Consider the following 12,560-nt stretch of genomic DNA (forward strand, 5'->3'; position numbering starts at 1 on the left):
CATTTTTCTAGAACACCACTCAGTCTATATTTAATCTTTGCTTTCGAAGCTGGAGCTACAATTTGTAAACAAGTAGCTCCTTCGCTGTTCTTACGGAGCTACGTGGAATCCGCTTTAGTCCTGCCAGAAAGTGGCAGTCCTTTACAGGGAAGTCACAATGCTTAGTTGCAAAAACGGATCCTCAGTATTAGAATCGCTGCTGAAGGGATGGACTGTGAAAGGGGGCTAAAAACGTTTGTTGTCCAGCATGAGGCTGAACTCTACTGTTCTCACATCCATTACCACCCATGGTATGCTGTTGCACCGATAACAGCGTATTGTCTATCCTTCCACCTGCATATACAGTATCAAACATAAGCTAAAGAGCGTAGTAAACTCGAATCATAATTTGAAGAAAAAATATTCTGACGAATGCGGGTAACTTAGAAGACACAGTCACTAGTCACGCCTCGACGTTCTCGATGTGAGTGACTTGCATTTTAACAGTGGCAGGACATTCCTTCCGCAAAAAGTCAAAAAGCGTTTTGTAATAAAATTGCCCGTATTTTCCAACATGCTTCACTTGCATAAACACGTCCCAAGCATGTCAACTGAATGACATTCGTATTAGACAACGTATGAACGAGATAACCACTGTCACGAGTGCATATTCGTAGTACTGTTCGCTGAGAGATAGAGACACGACGGCCTGTTGAAACGCTATGTCTATGACTTAGTCTGCTCATTGATAGTTCATTCGTTCATTATTTAATATGAAATTTACTCACTGATCTGAAAACTCATACACAGACTAACTTGTAGTCTGAAGTTCCCTGTTCTATCATAAATACTTGAAGTACGCAAATGCGAATACTGATGTACGGGGTGGGGCAGATAAAAGTGGCCCGGAAAACAGTGTTACAAGGTAAAAAGAAACACAGCAGAAAAAGGAAATACAGTACTAACCCGACTACAGCAGATGTTGAAAGTGACCACAGTTCGTCTCTTGGCACTTCTGGGCTCGGGTCAGCAAGCTGCTGAAGGCGGATCGAAGCTGGACTGCTGGAATTGCTGCAATCTCATCCGAAATGGTCTGCTGCAGTTCTTGAAGACTATGGGTGTTGTTGCGATACACCTTAGACTTGAGGGCTCCCCACACAAAGTAATCGCACCCGACAGATCAGGTGACCTGGGTGGCCAGCTAGGGCCGCGACCAGGCCGTCTAACTCTGTCAGGCCTGAAGATTGTGTAAATGTGCTCCAAGGTTCGGCTGGCTGTATGGACAGTTGCTCCATCTTGCTGGAAGTGACTGTAGGTCTCTTCCTCCCCCGTTAAAGCTGCCACAAATGGTTTCAAAATGTTATCAATGTAATGCAGCGTCTGTTGAATGCATTAGCAGCGTGCAGATATTGCATACCAAACCCCAGCATTCGGATCATGGAATGGTGTTTCGTGGAAGTTATGAGGGTTCTCTGCTGCCCAGAACCTGTGATTCTTTGAGTTGACATAACCACTCATGTTGAGAGGTGGCACACCTTTACGATCCACACAGTGACTTGCTCCCTCTCATATTTGTATCTTACTCTGAGTAATTCGATTTGGGGAGGTATGGTAGAGTATTGTCATTACAAGGCTAGTATTGAGAAGTCAGAAGATATGAATATTTTCCTCTCTAATTGCATACGGGGAAAAGTTGCCATTCCTTCACACACGGACTTCCCACGCAGTGTCTCTCGTCACCCGGGTGGTCCGGTGACAGGCGGGCTCTACTGATCTTGAAAGGGTTATGCCGACGAGTGTGAGGGGGTCGAGTGGATGCTGTCCAGACGCCGACATTGTCATAAAAGCGAGGGCGACACGCCCACAGGGGCCTGAAGGAGAGGCTTGGGTTAGAGATTCCGTTATTTCGCGGAAACTTAGTGAAAACACATTCTGACGGGCTACCAGTGAGGCGTGGGAATGACTTGTGTTCCCAGACAGTCTTGGCGGGAAAATTCCCGCGTTTTCTGCAAAATCATAACTGTGATTGGCTTGCCCAGGGGATAGCTCCGTGACGCAGCAAAATCGATGCAGAAATTGGTGCCAAGTATCTCCATTGGTGGAATAGTAGTGCTTCGGCAATAGAGTGAAATTTTCCACCGGTTTTCGAGTTGCTGATTGGCACGTTTAGCCACGGCCACTGTGGTGGGGGCGGCTTGTACGGGTGCTCTTGGTAGGGTCGGCTCTCGCCTTTCGGTCAGAGTAGGTTACAAGACTGAGCTCTCGCTGCTCTGGACAGCCTGCCTTCCGTTGGCTGTCTAATATACTTTCATTTAATTGTAACTGCTTGACGAAGTTGCTGAAGTTTCGACTTCAACGTAACTTTCCGAGTACAGTTGGCAATTGAGCGATCTGCGTACAAGCGGCCTATGTTGTCCGTCTTGAGCAGTTTTGGCTAAAGTTGACTGTATCGGAGTTACTGTGTGGCTTCGCTTGTTAAAATCAATCACTGTACCGTCAGTGATTGTTTAGCGAGCCTTCTTCGTCTTCCTCAGAGGCGCATTTGTGTTGCTAGGAAGTCTTTAGTCTGGAACAACCAGGCCAGGATAATTTGTTTCGGGCTATACTCGCGACATTATCGTCACCACGACGGGACGTCAAAGCAACCAGCCATCGCCTCCGGTCTGCCAGATCGTGTCCTTGCAGTTAAGAAGACACCTTGGTAATGTATGTCCGCAGCACTGGCAGATAGGGAATTTTGCTATGTGACAATCAGAGCTCAGCAGAGCGCGCCTGTTCCCGTCTTTTCCAACGTGGTTCTGTCTTGGGTGTTCATTGTCTGAGTTCTCACTACTGTAGCAGCAATTAATGTTGTGTTGGCTGGGTGTTTCTCTTAAGATTTGAGTTGCAAGGAATTGGCTCCACATACCACTTGGTCATAAATGTCACAATCTAGTTTATGGACAACTTCACCTTCACAGCATTTATTTGAGTGTCCAGTTTGACGTATTGTAAATGTTTCACGTGTTTTGTTTATTATTTTAAGTTTAGTCATAATAAATCAAATTGTTATTTTGGACAGAACTTTCATTCTGGTGATCGGTAGAACAACCATTTCATTTCTCACTACGTTAATGAAACTTTCCTTTATCAAATTAATTTCTATTAAATTAAATTATTGCAGGTGCCAAACTCTTTTCTACTCCACTTGCAGGGTCGATTACAGTCAGTTCGCGTTTCTTCTTAATCCATGTGCAACAGCAAAAGTCGGAGTTAGAAAAGGGGGGGGGGGCTTAGAGCATCATTTCCATATGAAGATTCTAGAAGAATTTAGTGTTAAATACACTGCTAGCCCCGGCACCTCACAATGTGAAACCAGGCATCATCAGACATTAATAACAGATCCGCGTCCAAGCCATTCAATGTTACCTCAGTGAGCAGCCACTCACAAAACTGGAGGCACCCAGAAGCATCTGCTGGTTTTAATGCATGAACAACAGACACTCGTTAGTGATGCATGTGCAGATCCAGGTGGAGTAATTGTCGCATGATCGACGTGACATGACTCTTAAACATTTTCTGATGAACTGCAGCGAAGTTTTCTGATGTGCGGGCACGTTTCGGAATATTTTCTGACTTGTTCAATACGGATCCTGTGTGACGCCATTTTCGAACTGAGCGTTCCATAGCACTCTTTGCTGGCTCTTTGGCACCATTAACCGTTTCAGCAAACAACTAACCACACCGTTTCCACGACTTTGTCGTAGCGTAACATTTAACAACGAACACCCGCTGCTGCACTGTGAGTAGCATCATCCCCTTTGCACTGCTCCACTCACACTAACACAGCCCGCGCTACCCTCTGAACCGGTGTGGATCACGTGGCGGGCGTACACGGTATACGTGGTGTGCACGTCACGGGGTGTGGTTATATGCATAAGTACACGTCCAGTCGTATCAACTTCTCCGGGCCGCTTTTATTTGCCACACCTGTATATAGATATCTAAGATGTAGGTACATGTTGAGAACTGCTGCCCATATCATGAGGTAAAGCAAAACCGCGGCTATTCATAGATGCAGGAGGCAATATTCTCTCACGACGAAGTGTATCCACAAACATCGCTTACTTCCGTGAAAGAACAAGGTTAGTACAACGTGTTTCAGTAGTGAGTTACCGACGACACTCGTTACAAATAAAGCAAGTTAATATTCCACCTGGAGGTCAACGTTTTACACATCCATTCTCCTGTGATTTGACAATACAACACTGGAGCAAAAAGGTTGGATTGAAAGTTTAGAGAAGAATGTAATCATAGAGAAGTGAAATGAAACCCTAACGACGTATCTAAGCGTTGTTAATGAAAATGTGAACTAACTCATTTGCGATCTATCTCCTTTTTTCTTTTTCGGAGAGCAAATATCTCACAAGGCGAGGCCATGACGTTGGGGTCACGGATTTACTTCAAACTTTGTTCACCTCATTATGTAACTGATGTATCTGCGCGTAACTTCCGATCGTCGCAGTTCATAGTGGGCTAGTGATATTCAAAAAATTTGCACCTACACTATCCGTTCTAGCTACATTAGCAATATCTCACCGCTACGCAGATTGACAGCCAAACGGGGCCTACCACTGTGCAGCTCGAAGCGTAGAAGTGCAAAGTAGTACCGGGTACCTTACCAGATTGCATGTATAAGGAATTTCGCAAATCACGACAGGCACACATTTTGGGGAAAACTCTGTGCGTTTCTTCATTTACTTGTCTATAGCTATAAGTACGTTTGTTCTAATAATTAAATTTAATTGAAAAAAGTAAATAGTCAAATAACATGAAATTCACTAAAACTTCATGCAAATGTACGTGTTTTTTTAATTATATTGCCTCTCATATGTCATAAAAATTAAATAATATGACCAGCGATGAAAAAAATATAGATTAAAAATTAAGTGTGAGCAGGAGTCGAACCGTCGCCTCATACATCTTCCTCTTACGAAGCTCGAACGCTGACTACTTCTTTTTTTTTTTTTTTTTTTTTTTTTTTTTTTTTTAGAAGAGGGCTTTAAGGGATCAGGTCATGGGTTGATGGAGGCAGGGTGGACAGAGGTCGCAACCCAATGCCTGGCCACGATGTCTCCTCCCTTCCGTTCCTGAGGATGTGGTCGAAGGGGTTAAATTGTTTTTTTTTTCATCATTTTTTATTTTTTTAGATTTTTATTTGATTGTTTTGCTTTTTGCCATTTATAGGTGCAAAACACAACATACAGAAACTAAAGAGGCCATTCAACACAGCCAAACGTAAAACGACTCCGAACGCCGTCTAGTTTTTAAAAAAAATTCATTAACAAACGAAAAACGAGACGCTGCAACGGTCCAGTTGGCGTGTATCCACGTCGGCTTGTCGCTAACTTAAAAAGGAGATACAGTCTCCTGAGTACATCAGGCATGAACGTAAGTTCCTGAACGTTGAGCCATCTTCTCATTTCACTTCTCACACCCGAAACACCCCAGCTAGCCGGAGGGTCCGTGAATAACGAACCTAAGTAATTGGAGAAACATGTTCTATATTTCACAGTGTCGCCACAAGATCACATGTTGCTCTTGCAGTTTGTACAAGAAGTCTATGACGTCCTTTTCATCAGTGCGATACAGATAACACGTCGCCACCCCCTTTATTCAGTTTATGGTGTTGTCCTGGAGGTGGGAAAGTATACTTTGTCAGAGAATAGTAGGTCGTCTGCTTTGATCGCCGTATGCATCGTGCGCAATTAAAAGAAGAGCATTTTGCTCGTTAGAAGCCAACAGTCGACTGCCTTGCCAGAAAGCAAACGATGCTCGTCGGAGTCGACGACCGCGCAGTGGGGCATATCTGCGTCGACCAGGTGAATAGAGGGCAGTCGTTGACGCTTTCGGAATTATCCGTTCACCATTACATACCACAACGCACGTACCTCTGTAGGGAGAGAGGGAAGATGAACCGCTCTCCATATTCTCTGCCTCTGTATCGCCGGGTACTTCTGTTCGACCACATTGCTGAAGGAAGCTTCGACATACGTCTTTCGTTGTGTGCAGTATGGTCTCCGGCAAACTGTCCTGGACGTAACTGTATCGACGAAGAGGTCCCGAAGGTGTGCGAACGGTGCTGTGAGGTGGCCAACCCTGACTGGTGGACGGAGTGCATGGGGGACCACTTCGTTGATCAGAGCGCCCATTAATGTGACGTGCTCGATTCGCCAATAGCGTTGGATCGTACTAAGAAGAAACACACCCGCCCTGTTCCTCACGTTTATGACTCCGATACCTCCCCCTCTCGGTGGCAGCGTCAAGGTACCATAGTGGATTCTAAAGAGGAGGTCAGCACTCACAAAATGTCCGAAGGCTGACTGTAGTCTTGACGCGATCGTAGTGGGCAACTGCAGTATGTGTGCCAAGTGACTTGTTTTTGGAGCCATATAGATGCTGACATAATGCGCGCTGGAATATATCTGTGGCACGCAGTGCATATTGTCTTACTATTGCCCGAATTTGTCTCAGTAACCGTCGATAATTATCCGCCGCTGTACGTCGCATGTTTCCATGGAACACCACTTCCAAACACGTGAGAGTGGGGACCTTGGTGATGGGCACTGCTGTGCTTGGTTGCAGTCTCTGCTCACTTCCATACATCGGGTCTTCAAAAAATGGTTCAAATGGCTCTGAGCACTATGGGACTCAACTTCTGAGGTCATTAGTCCCCTAGAACATAGAACTGCTTAAACCTAACTAACCTAAGGACATCAAACACATCCATGCCCCAGGCAGGATTCGAACCTGCGACCGTAGTGGTCTCGCGGTTCCAGACTGCAGTGCCTAGAACCGCACGGCCACTTCGGCCGGCTACATCGGGTCTGTCGTAGGTTAATGACACTATCCGTCACCGTTCCATACTGCTGAAGCCATCCTAGCGCTGCCTGGATTTTATCTCCTGACCTGACTAAAACAACGCCGTCATCGGCGTATGCGCGGCGTTGGAAACATGCGCTCCGTACTTAGACGCCTTTAATGCGTCATCGGAGGCCGTATAGTGCAGGTTCAAGAGTGATAGCAAATAAGATGGCTGAAAGGAGACAACCTTGCCACACTGAACACCGGATCGTGATAGGTTCCGAGCTAGCACTGTTCACCAAGACTGTCGAGTGCTCGTCTTGAATCAACCTCGATACCGTGTCCACAGACGTAAGTGGTATTCCCATCCGTTCCATGACCGCGCGTAGGAATACATGGCCCACTCAGTCGAAAGCGTGATCGGAATGCACTGCCACTAGGGCTCCTCGTAATCTACCGACCCACATAAGTGCTATGACATTACTGTCTTCCCCCTAGCGCTCTGTGTCTATTGCTCTTCCCACCTAGACATGTTTGACCTAAATGTATTTTGTCCTTTATCGCCGCAAAAATTTTGTTATCTGCGTTCAGTAATCTCAAAGGCAGGTAGCTTCGTAGTCCACGACAATCACGTGGGTTTGGAAAGGATGTCATAGTACCACCTGTGAACTCGGTAGGAACCGATAAGGTTGTTGTTGTTGTGGTCTTCAGTCCTGAGACTGGTTTGATGCAGCTCTCCATGCTACTCTATTCTGTGAAAGCTTCTTCATCTCCCAGTACGTACTACAGCCTACATCCTTCTGAATCTGCTTAGTGTATTGATCTCTTGGTCTCCCTCTACGATTTTTACCCTCCACGCTGCCCTCCAATACTAAATTGGTGATCCCTTGATGCCTCAGAACATGTTCTACCAACCGATCCCTTCTTCTAGTCAAGTTGTGCCACAAATTCCTCTTCTCCCCAATCCTATTCAGTACCTCCTCATTAGTTATGTGATCTACCCATTTAATCTGTACCGATAAAGTACAGGGTGATAATTATTGAACTATATGAAATAAAATCATCATAACATCTGAATGGTTTGCGTTAGGACGTTCAAACTACACGGTTGGCCGCGGGGCATGACGGGAATTAGTATGCGCTGTATGGTTTGGTTTAGCGATGAAGCCTCTTTCATTTGGATGGGTTCGTCAATAAACAAAATTGGTGCATTTGGGGGACTGAGAATTCACATTTCGCGCTCGAGAAGTCTCTTCACCCTCAACTGGTGACCATGTGGTGAGCAATGTCCAGTCACAACAATCGGTGCGATATTCCTTGATGGCACAGTGGCTACCGAACGGTATGTGAAGGTTTTGGAAGATGATTTCATCCCCATTATCCAAAGCGATCCTGATTTCGACAAGATGTGGTTCACTCAAGACCCCATCAAAGCAGGAGCGGGGTTTTATGTCCTGAAGGAGCACTCTGGGGACCGCATTCTGGCTCTGGGCTACACATAGGGCCGGCCGGAGTGGCCGAGCGGTTCTAGGCGCTTCAGTCTGGAACCGCGCGACCGCTACGGTCGCAGGTTCGAATCCTGCCTCGGGCATGGATGTGTGTGATGTCCTTAGGTTAGTTAGGTTTAAGTAGTTCTAAGTTCTAGGGGACTGATGACCTCAGATGTTAAGTCCCATAGTGCTCAGAGCCATTTGAACCTACACAGAGGCCTCTGGCATGGGCCTCGATTAACTGCCATATTCTCCCGATCTAGACACATGCGATTCCTTTTTGTGGGTCTATATTAAAGACAATGTGTACAGCAATGACCCAAAAACCATTGCTCAGCTGAAAACAGCCATTCAGGAGGTCATCGATAGCATTGATGTTCCGACACTTCTGTGGGTCATGCAGAATTTCGCTATTCGTCTGCGCCACATCATAGCCAATGGGGGCAAGCATATCGAACATGTCATAACCTAAATCCGAATATATTTAGTGACGTTGAATAAAGTGTATGCACACTGTAGTTTGTAAGTAATTTTCGTTTTTTTTCATATAGTTCAATAATAGTCACCCACGACGGTCCCATTAGAGAAGGACAGATGAGGTAGAACTCAAGAGGGAGTCCATCCAGTCCAGCAGATTTGTTTAACGCACCACACTTTAGGGCAGTGTCCAGATCATCTGCTGTGATTTCAGCTATAAGGCCGTCCACTCCAGTGGGACGCTCAGCCGCTGGCATCTCGCGAAGCACGTCTGCGAGTTCTGCTCTGTCCAGTTGGTCCTCCGCATAGGAACCATGATGGTAATGGGCGAAAGCACGTACAATATCCTTCTGCAACGTGATCCGCGATCCATCGGCCATTTCGACATCCCGTGTAGGTGTACTTCGCCACTGCCTCCTTTCTCTCACTACGGTATATATTGCAATGACGGCCGTTCGTTGCGTAATCCATCGAGCAGCCTCGCATGTGCTTTAACTCCCTCCGTCTTCACTACCGTAAGACGCAGCAGTTGTGCTTTGATACGGTGGACAGTCTGCTGACGGTCCGGAGACGGTGGTTGCGTCCGTAATTCACCTAGGGTTGTGAAATAAAATTCAGAAGTCGCCCGTTGCCAATGTGACTTATCTTGACCATACCGTGTGACGGTTCTGCGTAAAGCCGGTTTAACATAGCAAAGCCACCGCTTAAGCGTTGAATCGTACGCGCGTTGACATTGATGCCATGTGTCTTCAACCTCCCGTAAACAGTTCTCATTACGCAGGTGGGTAACATTGAGCTTCCACGGAACCCTGCTGCGCCATGTCTTTTGTCGAGACAGCGGCGGAGCAGATGTAACCCTGGTCGTCTGTAAAGGCCGCAGGCCACACCTCCGCGTCAATAGTCGCCGTGCGTAGCCCACGTGACACATACACCCTCTCGAGTTGATTGGCTGAATTGATCGTCAAGTACGTATATCCGAGGCTGTCGCCGGGCGTCATTTCCCAGGTGTCAAGGCAAGATCCCGGATCAGTGTCTGTAACGCCGGGCAAGGGATTAAGTGTAGGCGCAGAACAAAGTTAAAGTCGTCACCGACAATGTAATTCTCCCGACGTCCTTGAAAGATTGGCGACTTTTCCTCTGTGTAAAAGGATGTGCGTTCGCGTCTCTTCGTCAAGTCAAACGGTGCCTAAACATTCACCAAGCGGACATCTCCTACAGTCAGGGCAAAACCACAGCTCGCTGGTAAGTATTCCACATCCTCAGCCACTATTGCTTCTCGTAATAGTATGGCTTGCCACCGCTTCGTCGTAACCTGTTAAATGATAGACGCCATAACCATAAAACTCAACTGGGGCATTGTTTCTTATCTCCTACATAAAACTATGACGTCCGCTGCCCACAGCATTTCTTGCAGCATTTGGATCTTTACTGGGACGCGAATACCATTGATGTTAGCTGTATCAATAAGGTAGGCGTGTGGCATCGGCTCTGTTGTGCACTGCTAAAAAGTCACGCACCAACGAAATGGCTGTCTACGAAGCATTCTCCCTGGACCGGGACCACACGACGCCGCCTCATTGGCCGCCGTGAACAAGGTCCCCTCCCGACTCGTTGTCGGTGGGAGCCAATGGCTGAACGTCGACGTACTGCATCGTTTTCTGTCTTTTCGTCTTCTGTGGACAGCTGCCGCTTCTTTCGCTTCTTTGTCAACCGCTGTTTTCATAATCGTGCCTCCACGTCTCATTCGGGAGGACGACGGTTCAATCCCGTCTCCGGCCAACCTGATTTAGGTTTTCCGTGGTTTCCCTAAATCACTTCAGGCAAATGCCGGGATGGTTCCTTTGAAAGGGCACGGCCGATTTCCTTCCCCATCCTTCCCTCACCCGAGCTTGCGATCCGTCTCTAATGACCTCGTTGTCGACGGGACGTTAAACACTACTCTCCTCCTCTCCTCCTCCTCCACGTCTGCTGAGGGATGGTGTTCAGTGCAGTCCTCTTGCGGATCCGCTTCCACATCTGAAGATGGGTTCGATTGGAGTGTGGTAGGACCGTGGCTCCGCAGATGTTATGGGATGTCTGGCTGATGGTGTGACAAGGTCATTTGTGCCGTCAGTGACGTGGGATCGGGGACGATACTTGTAGACTATATGGGCACCGGCCTGTCATAGAGACTAAAAATCTCGAAAAGATCTTGACCAATTTACTTAACATTTTTACATGATGATCTAGGAAACATTCGAAAGGACGTAGGTTACATATATTTAAGTAAATCGGTCAACAACTATTCAACTATTAAGGATTTTGCGCTGATTTTTACACGATACTCTAACAAATATTTGGACGGACATATATATATCAGTAAGACGGTCAAGAACTTTTTGAGATTTTTGCTAACAACGTTTCCCTTTTATATACAAAAAGTATATAGGCTACGTACTACCGACTGTTTACTAGAACATCGTGTAAAAATTTTAAGTAAACTGCCCAAGATCTTTTCGAGATTTTTAGTAAAAAGGTCTCGTCTTTATAGTAAACAGATCAAGAACTTTTAGAGATTTTCTTTAGCAAAAATTTCGAAAGGTTTTTGATGATTTTACTTCCAGTGTTTACACGATACTCTAATAAATGTTTGAACAGAAAAAGGCTATAATGTATATATATATATATATATATATATATATATATATATATATATATATATAACATGTACTGTTCTATTTCCTTCCCCGCTGTCGGTTTTAATAGAAAACAGGAAAGCTATATTTATGGCTTATCAAATGGTTCAAATGGCTCTGAGCACTATGGGACTTAACATCTATGGTCATCAGTCCCCTAGAACTTAGAACTACTTAAACCTAACTAACTTAAGGACAGCACACAACACCCAGTCATCACGAGGCAGAGAAAATCCCTGACCCCGTCGGGAATCGAACCCGGGAACCCGGGCGCGGGAAGTATGGGTTATCAGCTTATGATTAGAGCACTGCTATGGAATCTCAATCATCGAAAACTTTGTGAACTTACCCGTTCGCCGATTAAAACTATGCGATATACTGTAATTGAAGGTACTATCCTCACAGATGCAGCAGATGGAGAGGGCTTTCTCATACCCCGTATGCCAATGCTCTCAAGTGATCCAACCATTCATTTTAAGTGACCTCAATTCCCAATGAATTTTTCGTTTGCTATAACAATAAAGAAGGCGCATGTTCAGGGAGAGGGCGAAGAGAAAATGGACAGGGAGGGGGAGGAAGAAATGAACATAGAGAGTGGGAAGGAGAAGATGGACAGAGAAAGGGGGGAGGAGGTGATGAGCAGAGAGAGTGGGGAGGAAGAGGAGATGGTCAAAGAGGGGGTGGGGGGGACTGACCGAGAGAGAGGGGAGAGAAGGGGTTGGGCACTTATATTCAATTCCCATACATATACAGCAACTGCGATGCATTGTCGGGTTCTCTAGTTAATATAGAAATGTAGTTTCTATTCAGTAACAGCTTACCTTAACACCATGTGATGCCTCCGTTGTGGTAACATAATCATTGCGGTCGTCTTTTATCAGCATGGACAAGCCCATTTGGCGCCCGCAAGCGCTCATCCTGACAACATCGTTTAGATTGTCTGCACTGTTTCTAAAAGGAAAAAAAAAATAAGAATAATATTATGTAGAGATCTCAGACGAAAAGCGCGAGAGTAGAAGAGAAAGGATGTAGAGGTTCTGGGATGGAAAGAGGAAAATGAAGTCCATGAAGGGATTGCCCGTCGTCTTAAAGAGTC

General features: G+C 45.9%; 1 protein-coding gene across 1 annotated transcript in view; it reads right to left on the bottom strand.

Annotated features, from left to right (window-relative positions):
* Positions 1 to 12,360, bottom strand: part of LOC126184304 (pickpocket protein 11-like) — a 47,555-nt gene extending 35,195 nt beyond the window's left edge. The window contains exon 1 of the mRNA XM_049926680.1: positions 12,286 to 12,360. Within this exon, the coding sequence (XP_049782637.1) occupies positions 12,286 to 12,360 (75 nt within the window). The remainder of the gene's footprint in view (positions 1 to 12,285) is intronic.
* Positions 12,361 to 12,560: the final 200 nt, after the last annotated feature.

Source organism: Schistocerca cancellata, chromosome 4, assembly GCF_023864275.1.
Source record: "Schistocerca cancellata isolate TAMUIC-IGC-003103 chromosome 4, iqSchCanc2.1, whole genome shotgun sequence".
Classification (NCBI taxonomy): Eukaryota; Metazoa; Arthropoda; class Insecta; order Orthoptera; family Acrididae; genus Schistocerca; species Schistocerca cancellata.